At 34.9% G+C, this 23,107-nt stretch overlaps 1 protein-coding gene across 37 annotated transcripts in view; it reads left to right on the forward strand.

The window, feature by feature from the left end:
• The window catches only part of rbfox1 (RNA binding fox-1 homolog 1), a 2,603,746-nt gene that overhangs the window by 2,571,536 nt on the left and 9,103 nt on the right, over nucleotides 1–23,107 (forward strand). For 3 of the 37 annotated variants that reach the window (XM_051933406.1, XM_051933432.1, XM_051933410.1), the window contains one exon: nucleotides 1,984–2,036. The exons of the other annotated variants lie outside the window; for them this stretch is intronic. In XM_051933406.1, the coding sequence (XP_051789366.1) occupies nucleotides 1,984–2,036 (53 nt within the window). The remainder of the gene's footprint in view (nucleotides 1–1,983; nucleotides 2,037–23,107) is intronic. 37 annotated transcript variants of the gene reach the window in all.

A 23,107-nucleotide genomic window follows, 5' to 3' on the forward strand; every position in this document is an offset into this window, starting at 1 on the left:
AGATTTTGCCCATTTGTGTGATATAAAATAATGCATTAAAATGAATAAGGGCTGAGATGGTGCAGAAATAGTGGTGTTTTACACATAAATAATATATAAATAGTTAATAGTGATTGCTGTTGTAGAATGTGTCAAAGCACTCAACAGTTTTTATCCTTACCTGATACTCAATTACAAAATGTCCCCTTTTTAATGAAATGCCTCATTGATAACAAACAGTAAAGCATCAAATTCAGAAACAAATAGCAAACAACTGTGAAGTTAGCAAGGGACACAATCAGTTTTTTTTCTAACAAAAATAATAAATAACACTCCAAACCTGCTTGATCCAAATCGAAGAAGCAGGGGGCCGAAACCAATCCATTGCAGGACCCAGTCATGCATACAGCTAGACCTGGCTAATTAAAGCTGGCAATTAACATTTATGTCTTTGGGATGTGGGAAGAAAACCAGATTACCCGGTGTAAATCCAAGTAGAGATGGTGAGAATATGCAGACACAATTCAGTCCCATCATATCATCACTGTGCTGCCCAAAAAGTAAAAAATAGATAAGGGTTATTTCCACATTGAAAAAGAATAAAAATAAGGTGGCGTGCATGTTTTGGCATTTCCGTCTGCTGTATTTTTGTCAGCATGTAAATATCCTTTATCTCTTTACCCATTTCTTCCTAATGCAGTCTTTGCATTCATTATGTGCCCCAGTAATTTCAAAGGAAACAAATCCTTTGACATTCTGTGTTGCATTCTTAGCCACTTGCATTTTCCATGTATCTGTAGTGCATAATGTGACCATTTATTTGCATAATCACCAGAAAACTCCTAGACGGTCTTTTGCTCAGCTCAAATTACTAAAAACAAACTAATGATATTCAAGGTGCACTAATTACAGAATAAGTGCTTCATCCCTCCACACAGAAGCACAGCTAAAATATTAATTTATCACATTTATCTCTGGTCTTGTCATCTGGTTGGATGAAGTATCTAGGATGATAGACTCAATTAGACAGAGTCACACCATCAATTCCACAGCTCTATGACAAAAAACGTCCTGCTTAAATCTTCAGTTTTACAGCTAGTGTTGGTTCAATCAAACCTTTTTCGGTAATTGAGAACATTTTAAAACTGTGTTTTGAACCCTATTTAACAAAACCTATATTAAATCATTATTATTTGTGGTGTCTGAAACTTGTTCAGGGCTTAAAAAACTTTGAAAGCATGAGAATACACAATTTCTTATTAAGTTATCATTTCTTTCATTTCAATTAATAGTGATTACAAACACACCCAGCATTATGTATTAATGTAGCAAATATGTTCATAGGCAATTAAATTGTATTACTTTATAAAATGTTTGCATTACATAAAAGCATGCTTCATACCCTTTGCTGCTGTTCAAATTAGACAAGAATGATTGCAACCTGATTTCTTGAGACTTGTTCAGATAAAAGAAAAAGTATTATAGTAATTGAGAATATGTAAGAATTAACAAAAATTTCTTTGCAATAAGCATGCTATCCTTATGATGCATGAAGTTTTGTGCACATAGTCCCCTTGTTAAGTATGCGCTATAAAGATGCATGTTTGCATTAAGTAGTCTCTTGTTCTGTGCCAATTATTACAATCAGTTACAGTGAAAGTATACATAAAAAGAGACACATTTGAAAAGCTACGGGTCACAAAAAGAGTAAGAGCTGAAACATGTGTACATGGCTCATTCCTACCTCCCCCATAACCTCTCCCACCCCCCCCACCCCCCATTTGTATTCCCATACAACAGAACCTGGCATGTATTTACGTCCATATCTCCTTGTGGCCTTTTCTTGTGTTAGGTCACAGTAGCAATTGAGTTTTTTTGCTCTTGAGTTGCATCCATTTATTGACAATACCCTTCCCTGTGCCCATCTTCAAACATCCACTCAGTCGGCAGACGGCACGTTACTCAGTCAGCAAGCGGTATTGTGAATTTTATCTTCTCTTGCAGAAATCAATTCGTCTTCGTTGCAGCAGATGAAATTTCTTGTAACACCTCTTCAGGTAAAAAAAACAAATCACTGATACTTTTCTGATGCATCCATAATGGAGCCTACATATCCTTTTTTCTTTGTGTTTAGTTTTGTTTTTCCTTTTATTTATTTATTTGTTTATTTATTTATTATTTTTTGCTAATGCACTCAGCAGTGAGAGCTGCAAGGACTCAACTAGTAACTTGTTACTAGTTCAGTCCCTTTTAATATATTTAATTTTTCTGCTGAATGTACAGTTTTTCTTTGGAATATTGCATGTTGGGAATAAAGGCCTGCCAGGTAGTGCATTCATCCACGTCATTTGTTTTTCTTTCTGTTTATTTGGCAAGAACTTTGTGATGCCCAGTTTTAGAAACATTAATCTGCCTCCTTTTAAACAAGTACTGTAGCTATATATGATTTTTTTTATCTTCTTAAAGCTGCTTGAGTTAGCTGGTGTGATGTAATGCCATGGGTAGCACTTTAATTCATCTTAACTGACTTGCTGGGTAGCCTACCATGTTTTATTTATCAATTCACATTAGCATGGAATTGCTATATTTCCTTTAAGTTTCCTAGGCTATGATTTCGAATGAAATAGTCTGAATACCTGTTGGAAGGGGGGGAGGGGGGTGCTAAATGTTAAATTTTCATCAAGTATTTTGCATATTTTTGCAACACAAGATTAAATTTTACATTTAATTATTTATCTGTAAAGCATTGTGCATCTAAATCAGTTTTGTTTTACGACACTTGCTTACTATTTAAAATCCATTATTCTAACAAAAGATCACTAGTTACTATATATTTAGAAAGGCTGTTCCTACTGTCTCTTAGTCCATACTTGTAGATGTTTGTACAGTGGGTTTCGAAACAATTTCTAGCACTTTTGACTAGTATATTTCAACATGATGTGGTGCACTTTTTAAATTGCAAAGGTGAATGATAGCACCGTATGGGAGTAACATTCCATGAATATAAAGTACAAAGGTGCAGGCAGGCAGGGATAAAACCTAAAATAATAATAACCTCTAAAAAGAAATCAGATAATAGAATAATACATAATTATGTAATACCAATATTAATAATATTTATAATTATGTAATCTGCAATTAAAAATAGTGCAAAGACTGTGACAGTGCAGACAGACAGCTGTGGAACTGTGTAAAGATTTCTCAACAGTAGTTTAGTATATCTGTCCTGAATAAGGTAGACGGCATCATTTACTTTACCATTCACATTTATCATAGCTGAGAGTGGAGATGTGTTGCATGTTCATTAGACAAGCAACTGTACAAGTAATAATTTCATCATACTCTACACATGTGACAGTACTAACACTACCACGATTACTACATATTCACAATCAATGTGTTACACTGGGTTTGAAGTCTGTTAAGTATAGCCCTCACGTAAGAAGCCTTTGTGTAAAACTTATTAAAACCTTTAACATGGTTTATGAAAAACTGTAATTCAAAAAAGAAAATATTTTCCCCCTGCATAATGATTGAAACATTTCAAAGTACTGATGTAGGTTGAAAAGTTTTACACCTAGGATCATTTTCACAGCAGTTGATGTTATTTTACACTCTTGAGATAGACATACAGTATGCTGTTTGTTATCGTACACTAGGTTTTCAATAAGATATTCTGTAGGACACATTTGATGTCCTCTTCTAAAGATTTTTAATGTGCTATTTATGACAGATGCATGAAATTACGATTTGGCTGACAATTCTAGATATATATATCAACATGGCATGACTATTTGTATTTTCAAAGGTGTGTTTCATTTGGGATATGTAAAGTTTGCTATATTATTTGACAGCATAACATAAAATTATACATACTGTATGGATAATTATGACTACATGACAGCTTTATCATTACAAATAATTTTAATTTGTTTTGAAAAAAGCTATTAGCATTTGGTTTGCAGCAAATGTGTTCCTTTTTTCTATGACTATGTTGTATAAAATTTACTGCTACAGTTAATTGATATATACTGCACCATATTAACATTCCAAGGTAAATGGCATAGTTAGTGTCTTTACTGCACAGTTCCCAAATTGTTGGTTTATCGTGACAGTTGTATTATTATATTGTACTGCAATAGCATAATTGCTTTAATTTGGTAAAGATGGCCGTGGTCTTAGTGTTGTTCCGTGAAAACAGTAGTGAATTTACTAATTTAAGAACATTATTCCAGATCTCATGCTATTTGTAGTACAGATAAAATATCACTTGCATTCTCAGTAGTTTAGTCCATTCAAGATTCTTTTTTTTAAAACCTCTATAGAATCCCAGTGCCTGTTCTAGTGGCCAAACCTGAAGTACTATATCTGGTAATAAGGGAAATTGTTTGGCTCTGCACTAAAAGCACTGTGAGCCATATGGGAAATTAAAGGATTCCATTTGTATACTCCAGAGCAGTATGGAAAAAGCAAGGTTTTAAAAATACAGTAGGGAAAACGATTCATATTTATAAGACAGGAAATGAAAATGTGGAAGAGAATCTGCTATTTTGTCACTCGCTTTGTCAGACAGTTTCAAGATTTTATATCTTGGTGCATGTTTTCACTTAAGCGTCAACAGGGATGTGCATTTCATATGGCTGAATTTACATTTACATAATTTAAACTGCATGTTTTCTTTAAAAAGAATATATATGTTTCTGCTGTTTAACAGAAATATCTACCATATGTCAGCTTGAAAATAACTACACATACAATAGCCCACACAAGACCTGCTTATGTAGAACTTTTAGGAAGATCAGTGTGTTTAGTTTTTTATTGTTGGTGTTTTATGTATTTAATATTGCAAAATGCAAAATTAAAAGTAAGTTGAATATTTACTTATTTGTTTTTTTATGAGCTATAGGACAGGGGACTATTTACCACTGTGTTGCATCACCTCTTCTTTTAACAACACTCTGTAAACATTTGAGAACTGCTGTAGTATTGAAAGTGCTGTCCCACTCATGCCTGATATAGGATTTCAGTTCTTCAACAGTTCAGTGTCTCCTTTGTCAAGTTTTTGATTCATAATGTACCAAATGTTTTTAATAGGTGAAAGGTCTACACTGCAGGCAGTCCAGCTTAGACACCCAGACTCTTTGGAGCTATGCTGTTGTAATATGCACATAATGCAGTTTGACATTCATCTTGCTGCAATAAGAAAGGCCTTCCATGAAAAAGGTGTTCTCTAGATTTTAGCATATGTTGCTCCAAAACATGTAGCTATCCTTCAGCATTAATGGTGCTTTCCCAGATGTGCAAGTTACCCATGCCATATTCACTAATGCTCCACCGTACCATCACAGATGCTGGCTTTTGAACTGTGTACTGATAAAAAGCTGGATGGTCCCTCTCCTCTTTAGCCCAGAGGAGGCCATGTCCATGATTTCCAAAAGGAGTTTCAAAATTTTGATTCATCAGACCACAGGAAAGTTTTCCACTTCACCTCAGTTTATCTTAAATGAACTTAGGCCCAGAGAAGACAGCAGTATTTTTAAATCATGTTTATGTTTGGTTTCTTCCTTGCATTGTAAAGTTTTAACTTATGTTTGTGGGTGCAGTGATGAACTAGGTTTACAAACAGTGGTATTCAGAAGTGTTCCTGAGGGAGTGCAGTGATTTCCACCACAGAATCATGTCTGCTTTTAATGCAGTGCTGCCTCAGGGTCCAAAGATTATGGCCAATATATATTGGCTTTTTTGGCCTTTTCCTTTGTGTATAGAGATTTCTCCAGATTCCCAGCATATTTTATTGATATTATGTACCATAGATGATGAAATCCACAAATTCTTTGCAGTTCTGCATTGAGGAATGCTACTGTTGAATTGCTGCAGTATTTGCCCATGGTGAACCCCTCCCCATCTTTACTTGTGAGACTCTGCCTCTCGGGGATGGATGCCCTTTTTATACTAGATCACATTAACAACCTGCTGTCAATAAACCAGTTAGTTGTCAGATGTTCCAGTAGGTGTTTATTTCTTTTGTTGTCCCATCTCAGCTTTCTGGCATCAAAATGAGCATATATTTTTAATAAAATAACAAGCGTTCTCAGTTGTAACATTTGATATGTTGCCTTTGTTCTGTTTTCAATTAAATATGGGTTTAAATGATTTGCAAATCAATTTTATTTACATTTTACACAGCATCCCAACTTTTTTGGAAACAGAGTTGTTAGTTTATCATGTTTTAATATGTATAATTTTAGTTATTTTATTCTGTTGCTTTATTCTATTTTTCTATTCAATTATTTGTATTCTGTCTGATGCAAAAGTCTAAAACAAAGGCCAGAATTTTAATAATTTGTAGCATAATATGGTAAAGAATCATTTAAACAATGAAAAACTGCTACTGCAATCCTCGGGATTTAACCCACAGAAACACCAGTTAAAATAAATGTTTTCTTGTCATAATAATAAATTAGGTAAGCTGTGTTAAAACTTCATTTAATTGATCAGAAATAGTTTGGGAATCACATTAGTTACATTTATATGTCTCCATGTTTAATATTTATATTCCCTTTTATTTGGCTAAGACACAGTTTAACCGCCATCCTTAATTGCAGTATACATTCTGAATAATCAGAAGCATTGTAATTTCCATGTGCATTTCTCCAGTCTTCTTTTCTAATGGTCAGGTATAGGTCTTGAGTACTTCATAAAATTATAGCGTTGAACTCTAAAAAATTTTACTCCTGAATATTCAGTATATTCATCCATCCATTTTCCAAACTTACTTTCTCCTGAGCAGAGTCAAGGGTAATAAATTCATACAATTACTAAAATGTATGTTGCATGTATGTATCAACATAGAAGTGCTTTTGTACAGTAAGCACACTATTTTGTATATTGAAAGTAATTTACATGACTTCATTTTTAAAAACATTGTTAACATAGCACCTTAATGAAATAATAGATATACATTTATTATATTTATACAGCCATCAAGAATAAAGATTTAATAAATCTTGATTAACTTATAAAATTATTATAGCAAGTCCTCAACAACATGACAGTCATAGCCAACGTATAATCACTAAGCTATAAAATAGAGAAAGAGTGATCATGTTAAAAAAAAAATCTGAAAGTGAGAACAAGAGAATTAATGATGCAGCAGAATTAGCTTAACTGTCTGACGTTTCAATTACACAATTATATATTAAGAAAGCAATTTTCAGTTTCAGTTCTCTTATAACATTGATGTACGCAGACGGATATACCTTACTGCATTGTCCACCAGAGATCACAGTCAATTTTCTTTTTAATTCAGGGTCAGCGATCAATAGCTCAGTTGAAGCAAAATTCATAATACACCGGGGCCCACCACAGCAATGATTGGTACCTTTCAAAGAAGACTGAAAATAGTTGTAAGTAGTTCATTAATTAATCAAGTAATATGCTGAATTGAAAGTAATGCTGATCAATATGGTTCTTTTTTTCTGGTCTAAATTATTTATGGTGAATGTACTTAGAAATAATTTATACTAGAAACTGAGCACCATAATGAAGCATGTTACAGGGTTAAATAATGAATAACACAATCATGTGCAGTCTTTTAGAGACACATGATCAACATTTTCAAGACCCAAGTTCAGTGACAGGACAGCAAGAGTCACCTTTGTGTTAACAACCAATCATAAATGATAAATAAACAGCTAGATATCGAAAACTGAATAGTTTAGATTGGAAAAATAGGTTATGACATATTTCTGTATGAATGAGATGCATATATGTAAAACTATCTTTTTTATTTAAAAAAAATATATACCAATAATATATGTTATTATGTATTTGTTTTAGTAAACATAAAAATACAGACTATTTAAGGTTACCTTGCATATCGAGCTATTGAACCATGTCACGATTCTTTTAAACTGTGGAAACTATTGTGTTTGGTATTATCTATTTTGGTTTCTGTCTGAGGAATGTAATGTTTGATGATTTCTTCATTAAGACAGAAAAAAAAAATCATTAGAGGTCAAGGCTAGGGTTAGGAGTCTGCTTCTGCACAGTGGTAACAAGAATATAAAAATTGTGTGCGTCTTAGTGGGTACCTATTAACAATCATATTCCAACTGTATATATAAGTGTGTGTGAAATTTGATTGAAGTTCTAAATAAGCAAATAACGTGTAAGAATGGTCAGGAAATGTGAGAGGCAAGAGACAGGTAGGTTGTTATCATTAACAGTTTTAGGTATTTTTGTATTTGAAAAGCACTAATCATCATCAATATGTGACTTGACAACATGTTAAAAATGTTTCCTTTGTTTTATATTTAAATGCAAGTAGTCTCCAGAACAAACCCAGAAGTCTGAGAAGAGGACTTCAAATACAAAATTAGTCTAACTTAAAAATGCGTATCTCTTTTCTGTTAGAGCTAGCCATTGTGCCCAGTACTGTGCATCCTTTAACACACGGGTGTCGAACTCCAGGCCTGGAGGGCCGCAGTGGCTGCTGGTTTTTATTCTAACCCTTTTCCTAATCAGTGAGCAGTTTTCACTGCTAATTAACTTGTTTTCCCTTCGTTTTAATAGCCCTGTTTTTAAGGATTCAGGCCTCTGAATTGATTCACATCTTCATTAAATAGCAACCAAACAGAAATGAGATGTGAAACGAGCAAATAGATGACCAGCTAAACTGGGGCATCAAACTCCTGCCAATTTCACTCCAACCAGTTCCTTAATGAGAAGCCAATTCTTGCTGTTAATTAAACTCGTAATTTAATTCCATGGCCTGTTGCTGCTCTCATTCTGCCACAGCAGACATTTCCAAAACTGTTGATTTTCTTTTTTTTCTAAGGACACCGTCAAGATGTTTGGGTGACCTGAGAGACCAACCTTACTGAGACCCTCACCTTTCTTTATGCTCAAATAATGCGGTTAGCTGGTGATGTGGCAGCTTGTTTTGTGTCTCATTATTGTTTGGCTCCTCATTAAGGAAAAAGAAAGGACTAAGGGGTCTAAGTCAAGTTAATTAAAACAAAGGCAAAAGAAGTCAATTAGCAGCAAAAAACTGGTCACTAATGAAGAAGACGCCTGGAATGAAAACCTGCGGCCCACCAGAACTGGAGTTCGACACCCCTGCTTTAACATATACTATAATGTAGGAAATCATGTGAAAAATTCTTAGCAGCATTTTCAAGTTAAAATGTGAAATTAATACATCTTAAAGTGAGACAAAAACATTCATTAATTACATTATTGAAAAAGATTTTAGACATTGTAAAAATCTGGTAACAATAATCTGAACTTTAAATCGTTATGTGATTTTTTTTTTTTTGCTTGTCTTAGAATTTTTGCCAAACATGGCAGATCAAGCATTTAGAAAACAGTCTGTAATTGTCTCTCATCTCTTGATATAAAAGAAGAGCCTCTGAAGAGGTACACATCTTGATTTACATAAATTACTGCACACCTTGTATACTTAAATGTGGTATCATGGTACAATTAAAGAAATGCTGTTCACTACAAATGTAAATTTTGAATGGTAAGTATTTTACAAACTACCTGTACTTAAAATTAAAATAGATTGCACTTTGAAATTAGCTTTTTATCAGCAAGTGTTCCATAAATTGCACTTGATTGTTACTTGATTAACTAATAAATTGCTATCAAGCATTCTCATTCTGTAAAACAGTTGATATAGAATTATCTGAAGTGACGTGAGTAGGAAAAATCTGGCTCTCTATGGTTCCTTTAGCTAGCACTGATACTGTATCTGGTTTATTTGTTTTCTTCAGGTTTGTCCATTTTAATATTTGAGGAAACAGCAACTTCACAAAAATGTAATCCTGAGAGTGGGTTCTTATTTGATTAATATTTACAGTTCAATTATTTAAAAAGTCAAAGCTTTAACTAATTTTTGTGAGATGCTCTGATAGTTTCAAATACAGTATACACAGGTTAGACAAATACATTTCATTAACACAGTGTTTTCACAGTAAAAAATATAAAAATGTATTTTCTTGAAACAAAAAAGCTAAAATCAGCTGAGACTGTTTTCTGTGAGTTACAGTTAGCCCATTGTAGACAAAGCTGCATTTCTGTGTGGGTTTGTAGAACAAAAACAGTCATGTTTTGGGTACAGAGGAAAAAAGGTGAATTGTTTAATTTTTAATTTAAAATACTTTTTGCCAGCTCTTGGTTTTGCTGTTAGTGTGAATTAATCCCGGGGTGTTCCTCAGCACTTCAAATTGCAGTACAATTTGAGTTACTTAATAATGTTGATATGAATTAAGATATACACTATCATTACTGTGCATGAGAGCATTCCCATAATCTCCCCTGTTTTTCGGCAATTAAGTCATTCATACAGTAATTTTTAATATTTGCCCTCAGTGAAATAAGTGTACAAGTGCAACTGCAGAATTAAGCTACCATTTTATAAGGTTGTATAGTAATGCCAGCGGTTCCTAGGGATAATATTTAATGTGTCTTTTGCCTTTTGTTGAAGATCAGTTTCATTTTTATAATGAAATTTCAGGAGTTTAAATTATGAATTCTGGTTTAAATCTGGAGGTGTAAACTACAGTACTGAAAACTACTACAGTATTGAAAAAGTGGTATGTATTCCACTGCATATTTAACTCTGGATGGTGGTAAAGAGAGCATTCATTAATGATTTTAATTGGACGAGTGTGTGCATGAGATCATGAAAGCTATCTATTACTTCTCAAATGATGTGAATGTCTCATCCAGAAATACACTTTAATAAAATGTGTGCCAAGTTTTAGACTTAAACACTTGTTCTCTTTTGGAATTCTTCCTTCTACTGACTCTACATGCAATGTTGTAAGTATTATTTTACCTGGAATGGAGTAGTGTAGTGTATCATGATCTGGATTAAAATGTTCCTTATTATGATGGATTTGAAGATTTATTGATGCTTTGTAGATGGCAATGTAAACATGTTTAAAACTTTTTGCAGTGCAAATTATAATAAATGTATTATCTTAAAAACACTTTTATCCAGTTTACAAGATGAGGATACATTTGAATTATTTGCTTACATTTATTTTTAATTGATGCACATGCGGGTTAAATTACTTGCTCAGGATCACACAGTGAGTCAAACCCGGCACTGAACCAGCCAACCTATGAATTATACACTCAGTGTTATTTCTGTCATGACAGCTTTCGGTTTCTAAGAGCCTGTTGCAAATGCCTTAATAGATGTTAAAATTAAAACAAAAATGCATATTTACTTCGACTTCCTGTTTGTAATCTAGAACAGGCCAAAACCCAAGTTCAAATGCTGGGCAGTCAATTAGCTGTGCAAAACTGAACCCTTTACCATATACAGACATTTACATACAATAGCGGGATTCAGATAGAGTAGGAGTTTTTTTTGTTGTTTTTTTTATTAATGTATGTTTTGAATGAACTAGTTTCTCATGGAGTTAAACAGAAACTCCTACTCTATCTTGGATATGTCATTATTGTGGTGTTGGTTGCCTGAGTCATGTTGAATTTTTTCTCCTCATCTGTGTTTTGAAGAGTAGAGTAATGCAGTAAATATCTAATAGTGAGCATGTGTAACAGTCAGGTTTGCCCATTGTTTTATAGGTTGATAGGCTTATTATTGTACAGTACAGTGGAACTCTTAATTACATATGCTAATCATCACAATTATGAGTGATTATCATAGCCTTACCATGAAACTTCTTTCAACTTCAAATGTATGGCCCTGTGTACATTGTATAATAAAACTGTCATCTGCATGTCTTCTCAGAACAATGACAATAATGCCATACAGTCTAAAGACACAAACAGACAAAAGTATACATAGAGTGTAACATATACTGTATATGTGTATTTATATACAGTGTATATTTGCAAGTACTGTACTTTAAAGTTTGGAATTGCCCAGAAATTTACATGTTTTTAATGTAATACTAGGGTGTTGTACCATGTTAGCCATTATGAATGTAGTGAGTATCAAGCAAAATGACACCTTTTATTGGCTAACTAAAAAGATTACAATATGCAAGCTTTCGAGGCAACTCAGGCCCCTTCTTCAGGCAAGATGTACAGAAGGATATGAGACTCAGACACATGCCAGGTGCACATTGGACCAGGGTTCAAATTCAACTCTTACAATGTTTTTAATGGAAATTGATGCCTTTTTTAATCAAGGTACCACTAAATTGATTAGGAAATATACTGTAGCTATGACATTATTCATATTGCAGAAGTGACTTTTGATAGATAGATAGATAGATAGATAGATAGATAGATAGATAGATAGATAGATAGATAGATAGATAGATAGATAGATAGATAGATAGATAGATAGATAGAAAAGGTACTATATAATAGATTAATATGAAAGGCACTATATAATAGATAGATAGATAGATAGATAGATAGATAGATAGATAGATAGATAGATAGATAGATAGATAGATAGATAGATAGATAGATAGATAGATAGATAGATAGATAGATAGATAGATAGATAGATACTTTATTAATCCCAAGGGTAGAGAAAAGCCAAGCAAAATGACACCTTTTGTTGGCTAACTAAAAAGATTACAATATGCAAGCTTTCGAGGCAACTCAGGCCCCTTCTTCAGGCAAAATTAATCCCAAGGGGAAATTGACACAACTTGATAGTGAACAACTTATTCAACAATCTTTTCATAGTGAACTACTGTGTAACCTTTCTCTGTTTTACTTGCAGAACAGTTTAGTTTAGAGTAGAATGACAGTGTGATCAGCACACTGGGTCAAACAAAAAGCTGCTCATTGAAAACACGTAAAAAAACACAAATCTAATGCATGATATGCATAAATCAGTTATTATAACATGAACATTTTTAGGATAAAACCACAGTTATGTTATTAAAGACATGAAAGTGGAAGACATTTTTACATGTTAATTTGAGTACACAAGATATTGTAGACAAAAAAGCAAAACGTTACAAAATGTCACTTGCTGCTTCTTTTTAAAGAGAACAGCAGTACATAGGGGGAAAGCTCATGTTCACCGTAAAGAGTTGAGTGAGTGGTATTTCACTGTAGCTGGTGATTGAACCTGTTGGAGGAAATTCAAAACAAAATCCAATGTGCCACAGGATCTTTTAAATGAGATCTTTACATGTATAGATTAGGTGCAGCAGTTTCCTAGTGGGGTTCTTTTACTTTTCAATTGGTTTAAAAAGAAAACAGCGGTATTCTTTTTCTTTGTATATCTGCTATTATCACTTTGACAGTTTCCCCCGACACCATGCTAACATTTTTAGGTCATTTCACATGACTAGTCATTTGTGACAGCATGACAAGATTAGGGAGGACTGTGGGTCTAGTGTCTTGATTTGTAAATAAGAGGCCGTGCAGTCTGAACCGCTTTTGATTAGGCTTCAGAGTGATGTATAATCCATTTGGCTGTGATCATACTCTAGATAAGAAGCGATTGGGCAGTTTTTCCTGCATGCATACTTGTGCTCTGTTAAACGGGTCAGATTGCATGCTGGTGCAAAGACATGAATTCAGTGAAGGGTTCATTTCAATACAACACAGTGATTAGAATTTGAAGATTTGTTCTCAGATTTGCTTCTCTTTCTCACAGTTAACAGATTACTGAAAATGCAATAACCTTCCTCTTCACAAATCCACCTTAATAAAAGGACAACGGTCAGTGTGTGTGTCTTTGTATGTCCATCTGAGTTGCTAGGGTTAGGAAAAAAAAATGTAAAAATAGGTAAAGCATGTAGAAGAAGGGTAAAACATCAAAAATGATAATAAATGAACCAAATAAGGGTCCAAAAATAAGAAAATTGGTCCTATTGGCCTGCTGTGTTGGCCAACATTGTACATCAGCAACAGTAGCCTAGTAGCGAGTTTCTTGAAATATTTGCACTTAGATGTATTCCCTAAATTTGAACTGTTAATAGTTCAATTACTACTAGTTTATTTCATTTAAGATTTTAAAATTAAGAGGAAAAGAAGTGGAAACTATGCAACTGGAATAGTGTAGGGAAACTTATTTTAATCAAAAAATTAAGTTCCTTCCACAAACTAAAGGACACCACGGTAATGTAATATAATAATAAAATGTAATCAGTGTTTCTTTGTAAATAGAGTCTCGATACTGTGACCACTGTATTTGAAAACTAATGCACATGCCATATTTTGTGAACTTTTGAACAGTGTTTTTGGTTGTTGTAAGTGGCTTTGAACTTTAAAAGCTTTAAGCTAAACAGTTTGAATTCACCTAAAACCTTATGCTCCTTTTTAGTGTCACTTAAGCAGTTTCGTTTCTACTTGCATTTGCTGTTTTAATGTTTATTGTATTGCTTATTTATTGCCGTATATTTGATTATATGTTGTGATCTTTTTTCCTATTAAGTATCTTGTAATGGTGCATACTGTTAATGACACCATAGAAAATTAAGGGTAGATGTTTAAAAAAAATACAATACAGTACAACAATTCAATACAATATCCTAGTTGTTTTGTGATATGAATAAAATATAAATTGAATGTTTATTTAACTGTTTTCAATGCTCCATGGAATACGATATTTAAAATATTACCTGCTTGACAATTGTGAAACTGCACACAGTTATAATGTACTTACAGTGCACCTCCGGGAGTAGTATAAGTAAATACATGACAAGGTTTGAATCAGACTTACACCAAAAGTCAGTTAATATAATGATTTCTTCTTAATTATTTGCACAGACTGAAGATCAAGCCAATTGTCTCCACCACTTATGTCTGACACATTAACTAGAAATAGAAAGTTTTACAACATTGTGCATTGTCTGTATAGTAACTGACATGAAATTTGCTACACGTTCATCTCTCCCATGTTTATAAATGTATATTCTTTATTTGTTTCACAATGTCTGCTGCTTTTCCTATTTCACTATTCCACTATATTGTCAATCCATCTTTAAATCTTCATTTGTTAGTTAGTGGGATTACGAGTCATGATGTTATAGTGTACTATGTATGTTCTTCACTGCTAAGCATACACTTGTGCAGTATACAAATCTGAGTTTGTTTTAGCCCTGCAGATATTGATTATTTTAGTAACAGATTTTCTGCCCATTAGTAAATTATCTTAATGGCTATGTTTGTATGATTTATGCTGGTAAGTTACAATCTACACTGCCTGGCCAAAAAAAAAGTCGCCACCTGGATTTATTGAATAATTACTGCATGGGCGATTATCTTTCAGCTGGCAACATGTTATTTAACCCCAACTGCTGCAATGAGTTGCTTCTCATTTCTGAAACAACCATGTCGAAAGACACATCTCGTGGTCGTGGAAAAGATGTTAGTCTGTTTGAGAAGGGTCAAATCATTGGCATGCATCAAGCAGAGAAAACATCAAAGGAGATTGCAGAAACTACTAAAATTGGGTTAAGAACTGTCCAACGCATTATTAAAAACTGGAAGGATAGTGGGGAGCCATTGTCTTCGAGGAAGAAATGTGGCTGGAAAAAAATCCTGAATGATCGTGATCGGCGATCACTTAAACGTTTGGTGAAATCAAATCGAAGAAAAACAACAGTAGAACTCAGGTCTATGTTTAATAGTGAAAGTAAGAGCATTTCCACTCGCACAATGCGAAGGGAACTCAATGCGAAAGGATTGGGACTGAACAGCTGTGTAACTGTAAGAAAACCACTAATCAGTGACGCAAACCATACAAAAAGGCTTCAGTTTGCTAGGGAGCATAAAGATTGGACTCTGGAGCAATGGAAGAAGGTCATGTGGTCTGATGTGGATTGGCCACCACAGAGTCCAGACCTTAACCCCATTGAGAATCTTTGGGATGTGCTGGAGAAGGCTTTGCGCAGCGGTCAGACTCTACCATCATCAATGCAAGATCTTGGTGAAAAATTAATGCAACACTGGATGGAACTAAATCTTGTGACATTGCAGAAGCTTATCGAAACAATGCCACAGCGAATGCATGCTGTAATCAAAGCTAAATGCGGTCCAACAAAATATTAGAGTGTGTGACTTTTTTTTTTTGTGGCAACTTTTTTTTTGGCCAGGCAGTGTAACTTGCATTGATGAACATATTAACATTTTTGTTCAAAACCTTTTCACTGAAGTGCCTTTAAAGGTTTCTTTAATAATTACAAAATGCAAAAAGTTAGATTTTGTAGACATGACAATAAGGGAGATCAACATAGCTGGTTTGTTCAGAAATAAAAATGTTATGGTGCAGAAGTGCAATGTTATTCTTAGTATGAGAGAGTTGTCACCTTTCTAGACCACACAAAAAGGTCAGGTTATAACTTCCCAAGACTAAAAGGATACCATATTCAGGCACCTCAGTAAGGTAATTAGCAAAAAGTTTCATCTGAGGTACGTTAAACATGGGCTACCAACAGTAGTGTAACCAACTCTAATACAGTTACTCTTGTGTACAGTACTGCCTCGAATGCATTTACTGCAAAACAATCTAACAAGTTAGAAACAGAAAAAAGGCTGTAACTGTTTTGGGCATAAGCTCAAAACCTTACAGTGGGAAGAGTGGGTATATATAACATGGAAAAAATCTATTCCCACTTGCTTATAATTGATGGATGGCAGGACCAAAATGTGACTACAGCTGCATTGTCAAATGGGCCCATCATGTCATGCAATGGCATTGCTAAATGATGACAGCAGTGTGAGTGAGCTACCATTGGCCGCCAGGGCAAGTTATTCATTAAACTACTTTCTTTTGACTGTTTAAATGCTTAGGAACTTTCTAAATTTATATTGTGTAAAGAAGACAGCTGTTGAAATTGTTCAAGTAAGGATAGGATATTCCTATGTTTTGTCATTTATAATCTTTGCATATTTTTTGATTTGTAAATAAATCTTATATTGTGTAGGTTTACATGGCACTACTGAGAACGGTAGTTAGAGCATCATGGCAGGGCTGGAAAGGCAAATGCTGTGGAGAGGAATTTAGAGAAATCCATGTTCTTTCATTTTTAAAGACAGCTGCTGAAATGCTTTGGGTTTGGTTTTGTCAAAGCTTGGCTCAGAAGTCGATCAACAACAACAGTTTCTTCATACTTAGTATACTAACATTCACTAGCTTGTTGCTTCTAGTTTTGTGACAATGCTCATGTACCCTAAGACAAGTCAGGCTAACCTGGAGACCACATTATAGTTGCAGGGTTTAGGTTTGGGGAGAGAGCTGAGTGGATTAACAAGCTGACACTTTTTTTGCATATTACAGGCAAGCACGATGCAGAATATTCCATCAAATGCAAGCAAGAAAGTTGTTGGTTGTTCCATCTTCTAGAAGAAAATCGCATTGGAATCCATTTTATAGTTTTATTCTGTACAATGCATTCACGAAAGTTAGAGATAGTTGTATACAATGCAAGCAAGTATATTGATGGCATCCGTTCTGTACAAAGAATCAAAGGGTCTTCTGTTCAAAGCATCCAAGCAAGAGTCCTGGCATTAATTCAGATTCTGCTTCAGAATCCAGACATCTCACATAATTGTATCACTCACAGGGATAAGATAACTCTAAAATCTATAACACGTGTTCAAAGAGACCGGCTTGCCTTTAAAACATGTCTCTGGGCTACTGTATAGGTTACTTCACTTTCTGTGTTGTACACAACATGGACTAAAGTCCTATGAAGAAAGGCACACTTAGCTAGTACACAGATCAACAGTAAGGCATACAGTATATGTCATTTACTCACCTTGGTAATATAGTAGTATGTAGCATATATTCTGTATCCATCCATTTTCCAACCCGCTACATTCCTAACTACAGGGTCACGGGGGTCTGCTGGAGCCAATCCCAGCCAACACAGGGCACAAGGTAGGAACCAATCCCGGGCAGGGTGCCAACCCACTGCAGTATATTCTGTATTGTATTCATTAATTTATTTTTTTGGACTTTGTTCGCCACACCAACTAACTACTGTGTCCATATGGTGCCCTGGCAAGAAAACAATCAGAGTCACCACACTATTTCCTTAATCATTACAAGGTTAGTCAGATAAACCTGGGTGAAAGGTGGAAAAATAAACTGTTCACGGGAGTATATACAGATGTTCACTCTGCAAAAAGTGTGAGGTCCTTTTCTGTCTGGTTGGGATTATAATTCTTGTACCACGTTTGCAAAACTGGGATGTACAGGTAAGGGTTACTGTTATCATTATCTGAACCTATTAAAGTGTGTATTCAGTTTTCTGTTTCAAGGTAGATTCTGTTATTTTGGTAAGTAATTTCAAATATATTGCTTAATGGCTGTGAAAATAAATATTTCACAAATATGTATTTCCAGAAGATTCCGTTTATCATATCATTTCTTCGGTAGAGTTAGAGAAGAACAAAAAGCATTCAACAACTAAATATGTTTTCATTTTTAATTCCTAATTTTGTTGTTGCATAAGCATATACTATGATTATTCTTAATGGCTATGTTTGTATGATTTGTATGTGGTGGCTCTGAGGCTAAGGATCTGCACCGGCAATTGGAAGCGTTCGAATTCCATAAATGCCAATAGGGACTCTGCTCTGTTTGGCCGTTAACCTGCAATTGCTGAGCGCTTTGAGTAGTGAGAAAAGTGCTATATAAATGCAAAGAATTATTATATGTAAATGTTGCTTTTGGAAATATTCATTTCTTAAGGTATACTAAGGGAAGAGTCCACTTTTAGATAACGGTGCCTTGAAAACTGCAGTACTGCATGTGCTTCTGAAAAGTGTTCCAAATTTACTGTCTAATCAGAAATTACTTAATATAATTTAAATTGTCTGTTCAAAACAAAAACATGGTAAGAGTAGTAGTGGAAAAAAAATCTGAAAAAAATAATTAAGCAGAAAAGCACAACATTAACTGAATTCCTACTACCAGAAAAGCTTGCAAAATTTTGACCAGGAGCTTCAGAATATCCAGGCTGAGTCATAAGAACTGTTCCATTGTTATCTGTACCCTTTTCTGTGATTCGTAGCCATTTATATGTTAAAGGGGAGCATAATCACAATAAGAAACTGAAAAAAATGCAAATGGGCGGCACGGCGGCGCAGTGGGTAGCACTGCTGCCTCGCAGTTAGGAAACCCGGGTTCGCTTCCCGGCTCCTCCCTGCGTGGAGTTTGCATGTTCTCCCCGTGTCTGCGTGGGTTTCCTTCCACAGTCCAAAGACATGCAGGTTAGGTGCATTAGGATTCTAAATTGTAAATTGTTTCCTGTGTTGGCTGGGATTGGCTCCAGCAAACCCCCGTGACCCTGTAGTTAGAATATAGCGGGTTGCATGATGGATGGATGGATGAAAATATGCAAATGGACATGAATAGAGAGTGAACAGACTCAGAGTCTCCTGAGAGAAATTACAGTAGTACACATTTTTCTGCTTTCTTAACAAACAATATGCACAAAACTATGAAATATTCTGATATTTATATACTAAATGACTAAGTTCATTTTTCTCTATCATCCAGTATAATAGGGTAGTTCAATGAATTGTGACAATTGTCTCAATAAAAATAACAGAACCAACTGAAGTAGTAAATTTCAAACATACAATACACACAATGCCATAGGATATGTTGTAAGAAAGGTGGCAAACAGCAAAAAGGAAACAAAAAATGTAAATCTATATGCATCTGAATCTTAAAAATCTTTACGGAAAATGAAAATCCGTCTGAAGAAATCAATTTGCATTTTACACTAACCAACAACATCAAAGAAATTGAGATTTAATGTGCCATTTTAAGATTGTGAAAATATTTTCTGATGTTTCTTGTAGCTTATACTGTAAGTACAACATGCTGTGTATTTTATAGGTGAGCTAATGTACTATAGGACAGAGCTCATCCTAAATGTTGTGCTATGTAATAAAACACCTTTTTAAAAAAGACAAATGAGGTAAAAGATGAACAATAATTTTAACAGTGAGTCTATGTTAAAGAACACTGAAATTCCAAAATAAAAATTGCATTTAATAATAAAAGTAGTGTAAAATTAAATTGATTGTATCAAATACCTGTAGCCGCCAACCAGAGTTCCCACCCTGACCTTGACCATTTGTGTATATGACCAGTGATTTAACTATGACATTTTCTAGCATATTACTCAATAGTGATGCACTTATGACTAGATGTACTACTTCCTTCTAGGATTTTTTTTTAAATAATAATATGTTTTGTACCTGTTTCTTAAGATACTGTATGTCAGTTAGTCAGTCATTGTCCAACCTACATCCTAACACAGGGTCTACTGGAGACAATCCCAGCCAGCACTGGGCGCAACACAGGAACAAATCCCAGGCAGGGCGCCAGCCCATGGCAGGACACACTCACACCAAACACAATTTAGGATCGCAAATCCACCTAACCTGCATGTCTTTGGACTGTGGGAGGAAACCCACGCAGACACGGGGAGAACATGCAAACTCCACGCAGGGAGGATCTGGGAAGCAAACCCAAGTCTCCTTACTGCTGTGCCACCGTGCTGCCCCAATATTGTATGTGCCCTTGTTATTTAAAAAAATATATTCATTTCGAAAACTGATTAGTTCAGTTCAAAGTTATGGAGCATGAATGTGTTTTGTAGAAATTTCATACATATCCATCCATCCATTTTCCAACCCGCTGAATCCGAACACAGGGTCACGGGGGTCTGCTGGAGCCAATCCCAGCCAACACAGGGCACAAGGCAGGAACCAATCCCGGGCAGGGTGCCAACCCACCGCAGGACACACACAAACACACCCACACACCAAGCACACACTAGGGCCAATTTAGAATCGCCAATCCACCCAACCTGCATGTCTTTGGACTGTGGGAGGAAACCCACGCAGACACGGGGAGAACATGCAAACTCCACGCAGGGAGGATCTGGGAAGCAAACCCAAGTCTCCTTACTGCTGTGCCACCGTGCTGCCCCAATACTGTATGTGCCCTTGTTATTTAAAAAAATATATTCATTTCGAAAACTGATTAGTTCAGTTCAAAGTTATGGAGCATGAATGTGTTTTGTAGAAATTTCATACATATATTGTATTTTATTTTTTCACAAAATTGTGAACGAGAACATTCATTGTTAATTTACGTAGGTCTCAGATTTTGTTATGTGTAATTGTTAAACTTATAGAGTTACATATTGACAGCAATGTTTAGCAGCATCACAAAATATGAAGTGTTTTAAAACATCATAGATGCAAAAGTCATGCACAGTGTCTGATAATAATTCATTAATAATAATAATTCATTACATTTATATAGCGCTTTGCTCAGTACTCAAAACACTATCCACACAGGGAGGGACCGGGAAGCGAACCCACAATCTTCCACAGTCTCCTTACTGCAAAGCAGCAGCACTGATATTAGTTTGCAATACTTTTCAATGTGGCAGTGTAATTTAAATAAAAGACTTCAGTAGTTGTAATACCCTGAAGATCCCAAATTATTAGTAGGTTAAAATAAGAATGGATAGATAGTGTTTGGTTAGAATGGTGAATAGAAAACATTTTATGTGGAAAGTATATTTCTGACTAATAGCCATTTTTTGGGATTTCAGTATGTAATGAACCAACTATGCTTTTGGGCTCTGATACTAAGATATTATTGGCTATTGTTTATACATATCTAACTGATCGTTCTGTACCTTTCCTTCCAGTTTTTACCAATATAATTTGTTCCAAATCATTCAAAGGTGGTTTAATGTCTTCTTTACAGCGTTTTTATTTACCAATCACAAGGATTAAATGCTGTGTCCTTCAGAAGACAGTGCTGCAACACCCTCAGCACTCATCATAGCACACTTGAGTGAATGCTTCAGTGTCAGTCAGCTGTGGTGTTAAGTAGATGTTACCAAGGTACACTTTGATTGAAAGTATATAAAGCAGATGCTATGACCTCTTAAAATATACAGTAGCTAGTGGTAGTGAAGCTTGATGCATGAAACGCTGCATTAGGTGCTTCCAACACCCACTGTATACCAAGATTCACTTTTTAGGAGAATATTTTGTAATATATTGTGCAGTCTAAGTAATTGTTTATGTTCTCCTTTATGGTAGTTTTTGTTAGTTAACAAACTAAACTTGGATCGGAGATAAAGCTTGATTATTGAGTCTTTACTATTTAACTTATGGTTTACGTCTTTCTCTATCCCCTATCTTGTTTTCCCAAAGAATTTAATTTAATATCTCATATCACTTTCCCTTATTCGTTGTTTGCACAAATTTGTAACTATGGACCTCTAATTTCATATGCCCCCTGCAATTTGTACTGAGAGACATCTAGGTTCCTGCCCAGATTGGCACTCCCAGACCCACATTTTTCAAAATTAGTTTTTTAGGATTTGCGGACATGGTATATCTTTTCTCTCTTGGGTGTGGGGATGGAGGGTGGATTGGGTTCAACTCATTGCATTCAAAGTTTTCTATCCATTCTGCTTCTTTCTTTCTCTACCATACGTCAGTCCTAAGGACATGTAGTGTTCCATTTTCCTTCCTCTCTCATTACTATAAAATATTTCATTCCAATACTCCCATTTCCACCTCTTATACTCTTTCTATCAAAGCCTCCTACCATCCCATCCCTATTTACTAAATTTGACCCCATGATCTTCCATTTTCTCCTCCATTTCCCTGGAATAACTTTTTTAATAATGTCTCTCGGTTCTCCAAAAATCGTAACCACCAATATATTCAGTTTAAATTTGTGTGCTGTCTCTATCTTACCCCACATAAGTGTGCCATGGGACTTACTCCCAGCCCCATATTTACTCTCTTAATGCTCCTGGCACCTTAATCCAAATGTTCTAGTACTGTCCTCCTGTTGCTTTCTTCTGGTCTTTGTTTCCAATTCAAGATCTTGTATTTTAATTTTCCTCTTCAAACTCTTATTTTCCTTCTTTTTAACTCCTTTTTAACTCTTTTACCTATACAGGTAAGCTGGCTTTAGGCTGTAGATGGATGCATCTTGATAATTTTTTGCCAAATCTCTGGAAATCCTCTTTTTATTATCTAGTCCTTGTGGAACTTTCACTGACCTGGATTAATGGTTCAACTAGAGTCACTATCAATGAGTGGTCAGTGACTGCATGATTGTGGTCCAGTGACTCTCAAGTTTTCTCTCTGTCTTTTTGTCTCTACCATG

Source organism: Erpetoichthys calabaricus, chromosome 11 (genome assembly GCF_900747795.2).
Source record: "Erpetoichthys calabaricus chromosome 11, fErpCal1.3, whole genome shotgun sequence".
Lineage (NCBI taxonomy): Eukaryota > Metazoa > Chordata > Cladistia > Polypteriformes > Polypteridae > Erpetoichthys > Erpetoichthys calabaricus.